The sequence below is a fragment of the Musa acuminata genome, chromosome BXJ3-5 (assembly GCF_036884655.1).
Source record: "Musa acuminata AAA Group cultivar baxijiao chromosome BXJ3-5, Cavendish_Baxijiao_AAA, whole genome shotgun sequence".
NCBI lineage: Eukaryota > Viridiplantae > Streptophyta > Magnoliopsida > Zingiberales > Musaceae > Musa > Musa acuminata.
The window spans coordinates 6991926-7009513 of NC_088353.1; the positions used below are offsets into that span (position 1 = coordinate 6991926).

The window sequence follows — 17588 nt, forward strand, 5'->3', positions numbered from 1 at the left end:
TTATAAGAAAAGTGCATTATGTATGGAGAACCTGCAATTCACCACAATCTTAAAAAGCCCTGCTTAGCCTTTATAATGTTTTATGGTGGCACTTACAAAGTGGGGAGTAACTCGAGAGAATTTACCCTCGCTTGCTATCAAAAGTTGCCCTTACGGGAATTGGGCCCTATATCTTGGACTAACATAGGGATTGGGATGCCAATATTGATGATGGAAGAGTTTCTAATGGAAAGGCAAAGGTCATAATGTTTCATGCAAAAACGTAAAGAAACAAGGCCACATGAAAAATAGGTAAATGAAGAGACGATAGTACCTACCTGTTCATGCTGAGCAGTGGATTACTTGACCAAGGTTGACAAGGACGATAGAACCAGTATCTCCACACCAAGTAGTTCGTGCACCTTCCAGTCCCAATTTGCTGTAAATCTCTGGAAATTCTATCCATGTTATAGATCAAGTCTAATCGATGCATCGTATCAAAGACTTACAAAACCTCTCCAAATGTGGATAATTTGTTAAAGAAATTGAACTCTGTGGCCTCCTGAGCACATTAATATCACATGAAATATCAGGAACCAACTCCAGGCTTTGATGCATCGCTGGTTGGTCGATGAGACTATCTTGGAAGACCTAATTGATGTTGCCTTTCTCAGGGTGCTTATCATCAGCAATGTCGCTAGGCAGATCAAGACCACTCGGTATCTTACCAGGATAATTGCTGTAACAAGAATCTGAACCAAGCATACTACCAAACAAAACCATTTTGCGTAATCAGTAAAATTTAGATGGCTGAAAAACATAAAGAGTGATTAGAAACTCTCACCTTCTGTCAACCAACACCATAGATCGGAGCTCACAGTTAGCTAAACTGAGGAACAGCAAGTGAAGAGTAAAATAATTATAAGATACTATTCCATTGAACAAATAGTCATCCTATCAACACCGAAACAAGAAATCTGACAGCGGGTACTTGGTAAAAAATATTCAATTGAAACTAGACTCATCCAGTAACAAGTAACAACTGCAATAAAGTGTTATATATCGTGAAAACTAGGACATGTTTACAATTGATAAATGCTATATGTTCATAACTAGCATTCTAGCCTCTTCTATTTTCTAAAATATCTACTTAATTATAATCAAAATATCAAATATGCTGATTCTACTTTTTGAAAGGGTTGGTGCACACCTCAAAATCATGTTTATTCAAAACACTAACTGGACTAGTTCCTTCTTCATCGAACTCCCGTAGTAGCATCATTAGCAATTTTAGTATACCAGGAAATTGAGCTCAATGGATTCTCTAAAGTGACGTCTGCAAAATTTGCCTTCAGTGAACATTTAGAGATCATTCATGTCTATTAAATGCAAAAGTACATTTTCTCAGTTGCATAAGCTTATTCAGGTGTTTCGTAAGGTAATATGACAAGGTGACTAAATCTTCTACTATCCCCTATGCTGCATGTAAACATGCGAGTCATATTATTACATTTTTTTTGTGCTTCTATTTCCCTACTCCACATCATGCTCATTACCAATAAATCTAACCAGCCAGAAACAAACTATTATGATCAGGTAATTTTTTTGGTCAGTTGATTCATTTTCTGCATTGTATAATAATGCTCCCTAGTATTGGCGGGAGCCTCAGGCACAGGTTCATTTTCAGTTCAGGAACCCAATTGCAAGGTTCAATCAAGTTTGAAAAATCTAATTCGACCAAACTGGTAAACCACTAGCTCCTTTTTCTCAATATGCACAAAGTATAATTTTGTTTATTACTCTATTTATGTTTTTTTTTCTCAGCTTTTCTGAACATGGTGTGAAGTAGACAAATAGTACCACTATGAGAACAGAATAAAAAATGTATCAATAGACGCTTACTGTTTGCTGATTTCCTCTTTGACGATGGGATGGCAGTCACTACCAAACATTTTTAGGGTATGATACAAGAGCCCACTATGGCTAACGACAACAATCTCATTCTCTTTTCGTGTCCATAACCTGTAAAGTTAATGAATAAACAATTAGATGTATAAGGTGAAACAAGTTTCATATAGTTTTTTTTTTTTTGTTAAATTCAATGTTTTCTTAGGAGCTCCTTCCTGGCCTAATCTACATGCCCAGGAGTTGGTCAACCAAATACTAACTTTGCTTAGATAAGGTTTATTAGGTAAGGCATCAGGAAGAAGATTTGAGACCTTGAAAGCGAAAAAAATAGTCATTTCAGCCATTTGAGAAAAAGCATGATAGAGCTGGGGAATCTAGTATATGAATTTAAGTCATATCGTCAACACCACTATCAAATCAAATAGATCTAAGGAAAAGGAAAACCAGATATTCCAAGAATATTACGATTCAACTGCAAAGTGTAATGTGATTTTTCCTCATACACAACATAATGGCATTTACTTTTCCTGTGTTAAGCTGTTCTGTCGACAGAAGTGGCAAAATAGTAAACGAAACAGGCCTCACTCATAATCAAATTGACCTCTAATCTAAACTTAAAAATGATTTAGCTGGTATGTTCAGGTCTATGATGTATTGGATATTGTAAATTATACAAAATACAGTTAATATTCTATTGGTAGCTTTTTTGCTCATTAAGTTCATTGATATCGTGTTTTTTTTAGTCTTCAAATAAAAGATTCATGAGTCATAAGCTTAAATAGTAAAGAATGATAATTTACATCTCCAGATAGAAAATCCTTGAAAGTCTATTTTAACAAATAAAAAGTGGCACTATGTTGCAAAGCAAGCACAGTCAGGACAAGATACACGTAATGAATATTTAGCTCTTAAGAACTGTAATAGAATTAAAAACTATTCACATGTACAAGACAAGGAGCAGCTGTTATCATTGATTTAGGAGAATGTTAATTTTTCTCATCAAGATATAAAAAAGAACCCTAATCAAAAGCAACATATCTCGACAATTTTGCAGCACTAAGTGAAATATTTATCATCACAGCATCACTAATTTCTTTAGGAAAACATTTGACACAGTTATGTGAATATGAAGATGCAAAAGCAGTATTCCTTAGACTCAAAAAGAATGCCAGAGGACCACCAAACTTTGTGAAGCAGTTCAAGAAACAACTAGAAAAAAGTTGTGACTGTTACAAAAATGAGTATAAAGACAATTGAGTCAGCATGAAATATATGTGCCATTAAGAAAACTGAACAACCAGCCTCTGACCAAGAATTTTAATTTCAAATGATACTGCCTGGCTGCGGCAAGGGAAGAAGCATCGAGAGAGAAGAGGAAGAAGACGCTCGAAGAATCGAGAGAACCTCGACGCTTTCCGATCTGGCACCGCCCTCCCTCGACGATCCCGATCCAAAAGGTAACAGAGAGGCGACGGCTCGGCTTCTTCTTCATCGGTTCTTCACTGAACACTGCAGATGAGGAGAAGATCGGTCTTCTCCTCATCTGACGCGACGAGGAGAAGCAAATGAGGTGACATCGCCGAGGTAGCGTACACCTCTTTTTTTTATATTAGTTTTATATTATTATTATTATTATTATTATTATTATTATTATTTTATATATATATATATATATATATATATATATATATATATATATATACCGAGCGAAGCTCGAAACACTGATACGATACGAAATTATGAACCTTGCCTCTGACTAAACATGAACTCCTTCAGTGACATAAAAATAACTTTACAATTGTATAAATGAATTAGCCATGAACTAAAAGCACAACAATGAATTGGACCACACAATGATTGTAACAGCATTGACGGAAAAACAGGCAATAGCGGTCAGCAAACTGGTCATTCAAGGTTCTGTTGATATTCAGCAAAAGGTAGACAACTAGAAATTGGAATGAAGCTATCTTATAAGAAAACATAAAGAAATTAGTCAAATCCTCAATGGTTTGTTCATGAAAACTTTTTATAATACTGGTTATTTATTCACCAGTTTAAAAACTTTACTCCTCTAGCTGCAACCTCTTCATTTGTCTCTCTGACATCAGCTTTCCACAAGATGTCTTCATCATTCTCTATCTGAAAGAGAGTCAAATTTTACATGATACTCCAACAAAGACTAGCTTTGCAAACTTACTGATACTTGATATAGTCATGAAATTATTAAGAAAGTACTTGCCAAAGAAAAATCAATTGCAGGGAAAAGATGCCGATATTCACTTATATTTCTCCTCTTATCACATGGGCGAACTCCCTGCAGTCAGCATAAGCCTTTTAATAAGAAAATCACTTATCAACTTTATTTGATAAATACAGAATGCTTATGGATAAACTTAACATCTAGAATAAATATGAATTCAGAATTCAAATTGAATGTTAACTTCATAATAAATAACATATAGACTTATCACCAAAAGTCCACCTCGAAGTGCAGCCTATTACTGTTGATCCAAAGCAGAATCAATAGAACAAGAGGACAGGCATGAAATAATAATAAATTATGTAAAACTTGGGATAAATCATGAAAAAATATGACATCTATGCTTGAAGACCAATTCTTCTGATCAAATTTGACAGAAGATAAATTAAACAGTAAGGTTAATCTTGTAAGTGAAACTTTAGAATTAATTATCAACCCAGTGGAAAAAGGATAAAGTAATAAATACCAAATGCTCCCGGCAAGATTCAACCGCTACAAATGGTGGAGAGTTCAAGCTTGAAATTGCAGGCCGGTTACTATTCCCAACGTTTTCAACCATTAAGGCAGGCACATTGACCCCATCACTATAGCTGTCTCCTCCAAAAACCCCTACGGCAGTTTGCATTGTTCTGTAGCAAAATTTATACCAATATAACAAAATAACCAGAGCCACGATTAAACTACAATAGCTTGATGCACTGATGACTAATGAACTATGAATTCAATGTAACAAAAACACTGCAACCATCACATTTATCTCATCTTTGCAAGCCTAATGCACAATATGGGTATCTGAGGAAGATCAAATGACCAATATACATATCCTTACCCCTGAAAATAGAGAGATTATATTCACAATAAGAATCCTGGTTACTCAAATTATAATGGGCAAAACATACCTTATAATGCAAGGTGAAGCCCTTGCAGGACCAAATAGATGACACAATGATGTCAGTTCATTCATATCAATAGTATTTTGTTGTTCAGACAAGTAATATTCTAAACAATTAATTCAATAACAATTGTCCTCTAATTAAACAAGTTGGATCAAGTTCATGAGAACTTTTTACTTCTTTAACAATGTACGGTATAGTATATCACACTATAACTTGTTTTACAGTCTACTAATAGAAAGAAGAGAGGACAGGCATTAATACAAACGTAGGTTGCTCCTTGCAGACTTGGGAGACCAATCTTGAAGTCTCGGAAATAGCAATATAGAGATAAGGCTACGCATATTGATCCCCCTTAGACCCCGGTTTAGGGGGAGCCTCATGCACTGGGTTCTCCCTTTAACACATTGATGAGCATGTCATAGTGCAATCATTTTCTTGTACTTGGTGTGCACCTTATGTTGTCTTGTGTTTGATATCAAGAAAAAATAGAACATTATCAACAATAAGACCCTTAACCAATAAGACCCTTCAAATTAATGGGCTGATTCCTTAGGATAACATTTATACCAACACGTGTTACCAAAACTTATAATTCTTTTGTTGTCCAATCAAGATTAAATTACAGCCTATTTGTCCACTAACTAGGCAAGTGGAGCTTTGGTGAAATAAAATCCCTAGCCACGAACAATATCTATTCAAAATTAAATAGCATTTGCTGAATATTAATAATTCAATACAAATGATTTACTATTTCATAGTACAAATTCATATTTTATGTACATTATTTTGACACATGAACAAACATTTTCATTATGAATTGTACAGATGTTAAAAAATAAAAAACACGATAAATTGTTATGACCAAAGCTCAAAACCATGAGAACCAAGCTCCCAAACAGTATTTTAAAGTCGTGTCCTATGGTGGGTAGTGAGTGACATGAGATTAATCATACTGGATAGGAATGTTAAAGTTACCTCCAGTTTAATCTCTAATATCATTGTTAGGTCAGAGATATACAACACATGGATCATCCAAGATCCCTTGTAGCTGATATAGGGTCCGAAAGAGTTGTGCCCCACCACATGGCTGCCACAATACCCTGTGTTCCTCTACTAAGTCCAAATATTCATCAAGATGCACCAAAGATCCCAGTGTCCCCCGTACACCATAAACAACTACCATATTTGTTATAAATTGAGCCTACAATCATGTGAGTTAAGTTCACTTAGGATTCATCAGATGTTGTTTCTTGGGGGTAGATAGTAACATATACTAACCAAAGTCATTGGACATGTTCAACTATTCATGCAGAATTGGTGGGTTACAATAACTAAACACATGTACGGATTACAATTGATATGTCGAATCAAAGATAATGGAAAACAAGATGACTAAATGCATTTTTACCTTCTTTTTCTTCTAAAGTTAGAATCGCTTTCCAATTGAGAAAAAAAATACAAGTCTTAGACCCAATATATTGTAACAGTATAACAAGTTCTGAAGGAATAAATGATCTCAAACCAATCACATGCATTTAAAATTTTCATACCCTAAATATCTCTCCACAATATCTAACTCATCATATATCTCTTCACAACAATATACTACTACAAAACACCTAAGAACTAATAATGTTGATTCATTAAATTCAGCAGCATGTGGAATAAATACAAAAATCAAAAAGTTCCAGTCTTGGCTTCAAATCTCGATACCGGACATCTATTGGTCCGTGGTTGGACCACTACAAATCCTGTATGCACCAAAATACCAACGCATAGTAGGCTGTCACGCCGATCAACACCAAGAAGGACAGAGGAGAAAAAGGAGAGGAGTTGAGAAGAGGCACAGCGGAATAAGAGTAGGAGGAAGAAGAGGAAGAGGAGGATGAGGACTGAGTGAAGGAGCTAAGGTTGATCGACAGCTACTCTCTAATGCGGATAATCATGCATCACTTACAAACCTACAACAGCTTCAAATAAATCATATATCAATTATTTCTCTCTCTGAAACTACAGAAAAAGAGTTAAATAACGATTCCCTTGGATAATGGTGGCAGTGGCGAGCTAAACAGGATTCAAGGGGAGTGGGGAGTAGAGAGAGAGAGGTGTTTAAAAGACGATGTCACTGTCAAAATTAAAAAAAAAAAAAAAATCAAACTGATGCATTAATAAATCTTATTTGAATGTGTCCATAACATCTTAAATGATTCTTCTCACTATAATATGTATTTATTAGTGGAACACCAAAATTTTCAGGTGTCTTAACAACATTGAATTTTCATACAACAAAACAATAAACCTTCATCAGTTTTCATGAGTCATGAACAAATCCTTTGTCTAATTCTGCATGTTACTGTGTTTAAGGTATTACAAAGTTGTAAATCATGTGGCTGGATGCAAACTGGACATTACATGTGATAAAAGTGGTGCCTCCTAAAGTCAAGTTAAGCCAAAAATAACATAGATGACAACAAGGATATTCTTTTTAAGAGGAAGAGGAAACTTGGGTTCCACGACATTCACTAAACTCTTAGATAAAGGATAAGCCTGCAGTGGCTTGGTGCAATACCAAAACTAGAACCATCTTGACACAATATAGCCCCACCTAATGGAACTCCCAGAAAGTTCAAAATAATGGAAATCACTTACACCAAAGTTTAAAAAAAAATCTTCAGAACTTCAAAGAAATAAGGGCAACAGAATCAACATCGGTGAAGATTTTCTTCTCGAAAGAAAAAAAGACTATTGTTCATGATTTGAGTGCAAAGAAAAGGCACAGGACTGACAGCACCAAACGCATAATGTACACATGGCAACTCTGATCCTGTGGCAGTTTAATCCTTGATGTTCTAACAAAAGACTCGAGGCTCTAGTACAACATGACAAGGCCTAATATGTCCAATGATATTTTCAAATGCATTGAAAAGTGTAATACATGGAGATCTGTCCTCTTTCTACTTGTTAATACACAGAATTTGAATTAAAAAAGGGACAAAAATTCATACTTCAAATTAGTCAAATAATTCATATAAGGCATATAAGGATTCTACCTTAGCAAAGGAGAGGTGATAACCAATTGAATTTTCTTATATAGGCCGCAGGCTCTAATGTGTTTACGGAGATTATCGACCTGTAAGAATAACATAAATATAATTAAGCAATTTTAACTATCGGTCACAGGAAAGTTTCATAACAAGCGCATTATTAACATGTTAAAATATGAAAAAAGAAGTACCAATAAGTTGAACAAGCATGCATATTATCATACACAAAATCACTGAAGGATAACCAAACAAGTGTTGTTAGTTCTTGAAACTCCGCTCAACCATTCTTTATGCTGCTTTGTATAGATTTTATCTTTGCCACATTTCTCTCTGTGTCCTCTTACCTATTCATGCCACACACAAAGGCCTTTGTATCTCTTCCTCAATCCCACTTTGCACAAAGGCGTCCACAATTTTTTCTTGCAAAACCATTCCACTCATGGGTTGGTTAGGAACTTGTGTCCAAGGTTGCCAAAGCACCCTGATGGTACATAGGAGTTGGAATCCTTACATGCCCATGCACCACCAAGGCAAATAAGCAGATCACCTAGTAACTTTAGGCAATTTAATTTTCTAAAAATTAACAATAAAAAAATAATGTTAAATATAATCTCAAATCTGAGCATACAGTTGATTGTGCAACAATGCATAGCCAGTAAAAGCTAAAGTCAATTAACAGTTTAATATAAAGCAAGTCGCTATATTTTTACTCCATCAAACTATAAATGGTCTTGAATCTTGTATTAATTTTTCAATTCAATATTTTAGCATTTTTGCATGGTCAAAAAGAACTACCTCTTAAAGCTTATAAACCTTAAAAGGCTAATAGAACCTTGTTTCACCCCAAGTATCGTTTGTCAGGCCTGGACTCATGGGGCAAATATATTGAAATAGTTTTTAACCTAGACCTCTTAAGACAGGTTGGATTAGAAAGGCTAGAAAGGCAAGCCCATTTAAGCACCTACACATGCATCTAGGCACCCATGCGCCAGCGTTTGATAGCATTACTACCAACCATATCCATTGTTGTATGTTAAACTGCAAAGCCTAAAACTATTGAATCCAATAATGAATAAACCATTAAACTAATCTGAGAACTATACCTCGAAAATTATGAAGAATACCTATGTACATGTATTAAAATAAAAGAAAATTGACATCCACAGAAGTCACCTATATTGATTATATCTCTAAATATCAAAGAAAACATACATACATAGTATGCAAAATGAAAAAAGAAAGACTAAATTTGCCTAAGTCAATTATACCTAGCCAGTAGAGTCCAATTAAGCACTTGGGTGATACCTAGTGTCCTAGGCAGCAACTTTGAATAACACTAGCTACATCTAATTCACTCATATGTAAACCCAACTCCATGTGAGCTCGTGCTATTACAGGACTATACCTATTAACATCTCCATCCATCTCACAAGATTATGCAGCCATCTGACGTCCTCTAGTCACTTATCTAATGGCTCTAGATCCTTCAGTTTTTTTTTTTTTAACTCACTTCACTCAAGTAAGACTCGCACTTGGAGTAAGACTCACACTCCTGCTCTTATGACGCACATCAGTAGGCTGTCTCCTCAGAGACCCTTCAAACTCCATTTCAACAAAATCACGTCACTTTGTTTTATCTAACTTATGGATATCTTTCTTTAGTTCAATATGGAATCTCCTACCACATCCATACATGGCTTTTAATTGTAGTCCATCAAATGATCAACAAAACTGAAAAAAAAGAAAAGTGCATATATTCAACCAAACATTCTTGACTGCCCTTGGATCCAATCAGGCTAGACTACTCAAATAAATAACATGCAGCAAACAGAGAGAAAGAAAGTCATTTATTGTACCTGATCCCATCCCAATGGAGTAAGGGGTGCATCAAAAAGTTCTGGAGATAAGTATGATCTGTAGTCTTTTTCACCTTTCACATTATGAATGCCTTGTGCATGTCTGACCTACATACACATTTTGAATGTAATAGATTAGAGTTTCAGGTCCCAAAAAAAAAAAATCTTTGGTATAAGGCCACTTTAGAAAATATATTTAGCTAAAACGAACCAGGTGCACAGTTTTACAGCGCTGCAAAGGAAACAAGCTTGAGCTAGTGACACCATTCATATCTGCAGATAACCAAGTTAGAAGCTAGTGGCATTCAGTCAATGCAAAACCAGAGCAACTAGTGTCAAATTATAAACCTAAAGCATTGTCTAAAATTCTCTATTGAAAGGATGAGTAATACAAGGAGATTTGCAGATAATAAAATTTAATGTTTTTTAACTTTTCAACTTGGTGCTAGCCCAACTAAAATACTTTGAACCAGTGGTTCAAAAGAATCAAGTTAAATGTTTTGAAACATCTATGTAACCTGAACTATAAACAGTGGTCCTACACCATGAAGTACAAGAGATGAGGATGTGAATGTAAACTGGGCTGCCCCATGCAGACATATCAGCTCTAGGATCCTTGCCATGCCAAGCCATATCCACATAGTATTTTTATGTCCATCTGGACACATATCCACATATTAATTCTAAGTACATTGTTGGCACATTATCTTACCTTTTTCCTAAAGATAATGAGTGACCAATCCAGCAAAAGAACTCAAAAGATAAATCCATATCATTAATTTCTTCATGCTCGTTCCAAGTTCAAAATAATGTTTGTACGAATAAGAATCCCCTTCTTTACATGACTTCATCTCCATATAGATAAATATAAGGCCTATGGGGCAATTACTCAGAACTACATTCTGCAGCAAGCCTTCCTAGATGACAACAAAAATCCCATTAGCCTCATTAATCATATATTCATTAAAAAAGAAGTTCCTGTAGTTAAGTTCAAAGACTAGAATAGTTGTCAATGGAGGTGCAAAAACTTTATGGGCGCACCTTTTGAGATTTTCTCATCAAGAAAACTAGTCGTCACGATTCTCACTCCTTCCCTATAACTCGAGGACAACTGGCCGTTGAAAGATGTGTTTCGCTACGTGATAGACAAAAGGTTCTGGAAAAATTGAACTTGATAAGGCAGACCGGCAGTTACCATAAGGTGCCTCCTCCACCTACTTTGAATTCTTTGATCAAATATGTGACCCTATCTAAGAAACGCAGGCACCGAGTCTACTAGCTTCCCTGTGGACTACCGATCTACAAAATTACAAACCCTCTGTTGAAATCTCCTAGCTCAACTTTTCTTGAACATATCATTCTCCCTTAACCATGTTCTTTGCTCAACGGCTTAATGCTTTTGCATTCTTACAAGTGATAACTGGGAGGAACAAGAAACCTAAACTTCTCTACGATTTTATGGAATTACTAGTACAGTTTTTCTTTCCCAGTCGTTACCAATGCTGTCTTCACTCGGATTTCCGAACTGCCTGCCGCTGTGCGACTATTCGTCATCGATAAAACAAAAACGAAAGAAAATCAATCTCTAATTACGAATGGTGGAGTAACCGTACGACAAGACAACCATCAATCAAAGAGAGCAAGGGCAACGATCTTCTTCTTGACCAGGCAACCAATTTAAGGAGCACGCGAACGAGATCAGATCAATAAGGGAAGGTAGGTAGTCTCTTCCTTTCCTTGATATTTACCTGGGAAGCCGGAGGAGCAGCGGGGACAACACGGCCAAGTAGAGGCGGAAGAGAGCGGGAGGGGAAGAAGCGGTGGAGACGAGGATGAAGAGAGGAGTGCTTTGGATGCATTATTAATATGTGGTGCAGATGTGGGGAGGAAACGAAAGCCCAACTTTTGTGGAACTTAGAATTCCAGCCCAAGTATTTGTTTTGGAATTTTCTTTATTTTATGTTTTTTTTATCTATTAACAACCTTGTTATTCATAATCTCTTTAAAAATAAAAATAAAAAAAAATATTTTTTTACTATTTATAATCCTAATATTATTGATTTTATTTTTTTTCTACAATCCCTTATTAGTCGTAATCATCATCGACTTTTATCACCGATGTTACTTGATGTCGTCCCACCTGAAGAAGTGAGACATTTATTATAAAATAGATTAATTTCAATTTAAAGGAGAGATTTTCACTCAAATTTATAATTGATTCTCGAATTATATATTAATTGAGGATTAGAATACGTAAGGAATATAAAATTATTATTTTATATTTATTTATATTATGATCTTTTTTCACCATTGTCATCTTCCAGGGAAGATGAAAAATAGCAAAAGAAGAAGAAAGAGGAAGTAGAGGAGCATATTTAGGTATATTTATAATTTAGAAATATTAAAAAAATTTAAAATATGATGGTAAATAATAAAATGGGGGTTATAAATAGCAATCTCATTTATTTATTTCTTTAACTCGAACTAATTAATATTAATGAACAATTTATTCAAAAAATATATATGTATTTTAATTTTTTCACATCATGAAGAGCTTTTTTTTATTTTAATGTAGTGCGAAATAGGTTTTTTTAAATATTTTTTGTTACTGTTGGTTTACTATTTTTTAAATTTTATTACATAAAATCATGCAAAAATAACATATTTGAGGTTTCAAACTCTCAAGTATTTACGTAACTTGGATGTATCAAATCTATTTACTAAGGATTGAAAATTATATCCGATAAGGATCAATTATGAAGTATTCATAAACACTCATCCTTCTTTGATTTAGGTTGATAGGCTTTAGTGATTACCATGAAGACGAGTCACATGAGCTACAGAATCCATGACACATCTATCTCCTCTCTCAAGATCCCTGAATTGAAATGTTAACCTAAAATGATCAAGGTGTCCACATCAGTGCCACGCACTCTTCTCTCGTAGACTTTGAAGTTTTTTTGTCACGTCATGTTAAAACCGATCAAATGTTAACTCTAAATAGTTGTGTATTATTATACTTATATTTCAACATTTTACATCACGAAAGATTATTTCGACACAATAATTAGGTTTTTTTATAATTTTTATATGATTTATGTAACTGCACAAATTGGATTCATAATGCTTTAAAATTTTTATTTCTTTATGAGTGTATTCCTGATTGATATAAAGGACACTAAGAAAGTTACAAGAACTAATGCTTTTTTCTTTAAGGAACGTATAGAAAATGATCAATATTTGTGTAGCTATTGAAACTATGTGACACTAATCCTCTAATCCTCTGACCACAAGCAAAGAAGATTTCATGGTCAAGCAATTGCAGGAAGCAGCATCCTGATGACCTTTGACTTGTCGAAATGTTGTTACTTGGCCAAAAATAAAAAAGTCAATGCACATCCATTAATCCCAGTGATCAATCACATCATACTTTCAACCTTGTTTGGGACTCCATAAATCCGTGCAGTTATTGTCGTGATGGGGTGCACGCCCTAATGGTTACAGACAATGAGATGATGGGATGTTTTCTTTGTCATCGATTTCAATGTACACAGAATTGCAAGATACATGAACCAGACAATCTACAATAATTGGAAGATACTGGACATCTCTCTCTCTCTCTCTCTCTCTCTCTCTCTTCGGCCTTTCTTCCTCTTGCAGACACTTCACCGTGCCTCCATGTGAAGCCACTTAGACTGACATGATAAGAAACCATCACAAGGTGACTGTGGATCTGTTACAGATGTCTCTCCAGGTCAAGATCATAGCTTGTGACTGAAGGAAAGCTGCATGCACACTGCTGAAGAGGCTCTCTACATTAATTTTCTGAGGATCGAGTCCAACTCCATGTCGGTAGCAGTCAGTCTTATTTATTTATGTCATTCATGTGCTTTATTAAATTATTGACGAAAGATGGGAGTACCTATTTAATTAATTTTATCTGACATATATGATTGTTATGTGATAGTTCAATGTGAAAAAAGAAATAGAGCCTATCTTGTATAGACAAGAGTATTGTGGACCGTCTTCCTTTGTTATCCCCGTGGATAAGAGCGAAATAAACAGTTAGAGATTATTTTCTTATAAAATATTTTATTAAATATTATGTTATTTTATTATCAAATATAAAAGTTTATTTTCAGTGTAACGAATGGATGTTATCTTTTTTTTTTTAACAACTAGCGTTTACACTCACATACTTTGGGTTACAGACTTGGGCATCGATGTAATACCGGCTTCTATTCAACGACTCAAGCCTCTCACCACTAGGAACAACCTTAAGCTATCTACTCATTCCCTCTGAGTTATTCTTAAATCTCACATAGTAAGTGTGGATGCTAATAGTTATGATATAGGTCATTGGTTTACTTTTGTCCTAGTTAGCCTAATAGACGATACCACCATCTCAATCACGGTCACCGACTCAACCGCCACTAGCATCGGCATCCATCGAGGTTTCCCCACTCGACATGGTACCGTCATCCCAAGAGCACCTAAGATCCATCGAACTATCGATCGAGGAAAAAATCTCTCAAACCGTGGAATTCAGTTGATCACACCACTACTCTACGTTGCTGGAATCTAAGACCTAGTCGATAGATTCAATGGATGGACTGACGTTTAGAGAAGATGCAATGAGAGTTCCAACGATCCAGAGGAGAAGCATTGGTCGACCCCACCTTGAGTCAATCACCATTCAAATAGAAAATCTAGGAGGAATCGATTCTAACAAACTTTCGCTTCTATCGTTGGAGGCATTCGATACCAGTGCTGACCTGATGGAGCATATTATAGCTTTTCATGCCCAAATGTCATTATATAGTACTTCAAACATTCTGATATGTCATACTGTCCCAACCACATTAAGAGGCTCAGCACAAAAATGGTACACCTGCCTATAGCTGCTTTTGCCCAACTCGTGAGGGCACTTCCTTAAGAACATGTGTCGGAGGCCATCAATGATAATGCTTCTTGGACTTGGATAATGGGAGGAGAAAATGCTTATAGATTTTATCATTCCGTTCACCAATGAAATTTGAGACATAATGAATGCTCATCCGTCACATATAATATAGATATTTATGAGGGGGCTCAAGTCATCTTATCTTTTTTAGTCGTCAGTAGAGAGACCATCAACCACTAGAGATACTTTAGAGGGCTAAGCCATATTTATCATTGAGATAATGATCTTTGGTAAGCATGAGGAGTCATGTAAGAGGCCAAAGTAGGAGCGACCACAATCTACCCCGAACCCAAGGTCACCATGACAAAGGAGGAATGAACAACCTGAGTTACCTCGCCTAAAGTCTGAGTTGATCCCCTTGAGTATGTCTAGAACTGAAGTTTTTCTATAGATAAAAAAAAGACTCTTAAAAGACTCTCATCCAATGAAGATTCCGTTGGTGAAAAGAGATAGGTTCAAATACTATCGATTCCACCAGGATAACGACCATGACACAAAGGATTGTTACGACTTGAAAAAGTAGATCGAAGAACTCATACATCATGGACACCTCGGGCGATTCATCTAAAAGTATCAGGAACCCTCAACTCGGCCCTAGAAGTTGGTGAAGAGACAAATTGATATCATCATTGGTAGACCTACCTCGAGAGGAGATACCTCCTCGGGTCATAAAGTTTATGCTCAAGCTACCATTGAAAAACACCGAGGATAGAGAGTAACCTAGAGATAACCTTCAAGGAGGAAGAGATAGAGTACCTTGACACGAATCATGATGATGCCTTAGTAGTTTCTATAAAGATGGTCAATGCTCGGGTGAAAAGGGTCATGGTTGACACAGATAGTTCTATCGATATCCTCTACCTTGATATTTTCTAAAAACTCGGGCTCTCGACTAACGACCTTACCCCTATGACTTCTTCATCGACAAGGCTCACTAGCGAATAAATCTCCCCTCTCAGGATCGTGAACCTACATGTCATACTCGGAGACGAGCCTTGCTCCAAAACAATACTGGCTAGATTCATGGTAGTAGATATCCCCTCGGTATACAATGTATATCATAGGCCGACCTACACTGAATAGACTGAGGGCAGTGATCTCAACCTATCACATAGTGATGAAGTTTCCGACGAGAATCAACATTAAAGAGCTCAGAAGCAACCCAAGAGAGTCGTGCTAGTGTTATCTAATGATGATCTCCCTATTAAAGAATGCATGATCCAAGAAGCTACTTATGGACCCTCAAGATTTCGCTAAGTCTATCCCACACCCTAAGTTGGTGGAACCGCTAATTGAAGCACCCATAAACAAAACTTGGTGCTTCGGAGAGCTAAAGTTCGACCTAACTAGATCTTGTGGTAAGCTAATGCCAAACTAGGAAGGGATATATAGAGTAATTGAGGTCATCCAAGATAGAACCTATCGCCTCGAGACAATAGAAGAGGTGGTGCCTCTAAGGACATGATACATTACAAATTTAAAGAGGTTCTACCCCTTAAGCATCCCTCGAGAATACGTCGGGGTGATTGTGTCCTGAGTGTCAAGCCTTGGTCTACTATGTTTTTAGCACCAATTGTAAAAAAAAATATTTTCAAGATATATGTATTGTAAGTTAAAAAAAGAAAGTTTCATTACTTGAAAAGACTACACCAACTCGATCGAGCCTCTACATCAAAAATAAGACTTTGATTTATCGAGATAGAGACTGGTAAGGTGGATAAGCCCGGCAATGCGGCAATAAAAAGACATAAGGACTAAGTTGGGTAGACAAACTAGATAACTTAGTAAAGACCAACACCTCACAAGATAAGATAAGGATTGCCTTCTCCTGAAACCTTGCAACTTGCTCATTGAGCTCAAAGTTGTATGGCCTCATCAAACCTAGCTCTTGGCGAGGCATCATTCAGCCTCTTCTAGTTGCCTCACTAGTTCGACTCCTCGAGCCTTTGCCTCAATGATAAGTGCTAGGTCACCCCTTTTCCTCTTCAGCTCCTCCACCTCCTCATGGAGATTATTGATCATAAGAGACTAATAATGAATGACAAAGCTGACGTTTTGTATATGGTCAAGAATAGTCATAACATAATGGTGATACTATAAGTCAAAAGACAAAGAGGCACCTTGGAAAATTACAAGAGTAATCAATGTGCAAAGATTATCTTAAAAAAATATAAAACTAACCAATGTGCGAAGACCACCTCAGAAAGTATAAAAGTGATTGATATACAAAGTTCACCTCGAAAAATATAAAAGAAACCTGTCACGACATGAGACATAAAACAAAATATGATCGAGGTCCATAAGTTGGGAAAACCCGACCCACGTAAGCAAAACCGACTATGATGGGAGGCACAAGACAAAATATACCCGAGGCACATGAGTCAGAAAAATATGACCCTCATAAAAAAAACCCCAACACAGTGAAACGTATAAGACAAAATATGCCCGAGGTATATGAGTCACGAAAACCCAACCCGCGTAAGAAGAAATCTGCCATGGTGGGAGGCACAAAATAAAATGTGTCTAAGGCATGTAAGTTGGGAAAACCCAACACATGTAAAAAGAAACCCATGAAAGCAAGAGGTACAAGATAAAATGTGCTTAAGGTGCGTGAGTAGAAGAACCCAACCTACGTAAGAAGAAACTCGCCATGACCGGAGGCACAAGATAAAAAAAAAAATT

General features: G+C 36.1%; 1 protein-coding gene across 3 annotated transcripts; it reads right to left on the reverse strand.

Moving 5' to 3' along the window:
- Positions 1–427: 427 nt before the first annotated feature.
- Positions 428–11818, reverse strand: LOC135638305 (phosphoglycerate mutase-like protein 1). 3 transcript variants are annotated; one of them, XM_065151377.1, is made up of 11 exons: positions 11692–11818; positions 10155–10216; positions 9944–10051; positions 8094–8173; positions 4614–4776; positions 4127–4201; positions 3938–4026; positions 1882–2001; positions 824–868; positions 708–745; positions 428–630 (listed from the first exon to the last, which is right to left on the reverse strand). In XM_065151377.1, exons 2-11 carry the CDS (start codon positions 10212–10214, stop codon positions 617–619), a joined length of 792 nt encoding a protein of 263 aa, XP_065007449.1. In that variant the 5' UTR covers positions 10215–10216; positions 11692–11818; the 3' UTR covers positions 428–616. The 3 variants fall into 3 exon arrangements, with proteins under 3 accessions (XP_065007449.1, XP_065007448.1, XP_065007450.1); XM_065151376.1 differs by having other exon boundaries at positions 428–745; positions 11692–11817; XM_065151378.1 differs by lacking the exons at positions 428–630; positions 708–745; positions 824–868 and adding an exon at positions 884–1315.
- Between the last annotated feature and the right edge of the window lie 5770 nt (positions 11819–17588).

Bases quoted from the DNA above. Each gene is read 5' to 3' on its own strand.
- LOC135638305 (XM_065151376.1), bottom strand. From the start codon at position 10,214: ATGAATGGTGTCACTAGCTCAAGCTTGTTTCCTTTGCAGCGCTGTAAA. The intron at 4,777-8,093 runs GTAGAATCCTTA...ATTTTGCTACAG, and splicing joins ATCACCTCTCCTTTGCTAAG to AACAATGCAAACTGCCGTAG. The intron at 869-1,881 runs GTAAGCGTCTAT...GCTGTTCCTCAG, and splicing joins AAAGAGGAAATCAGCAAACA to TTTAGCTAACTGTGAGCTCC.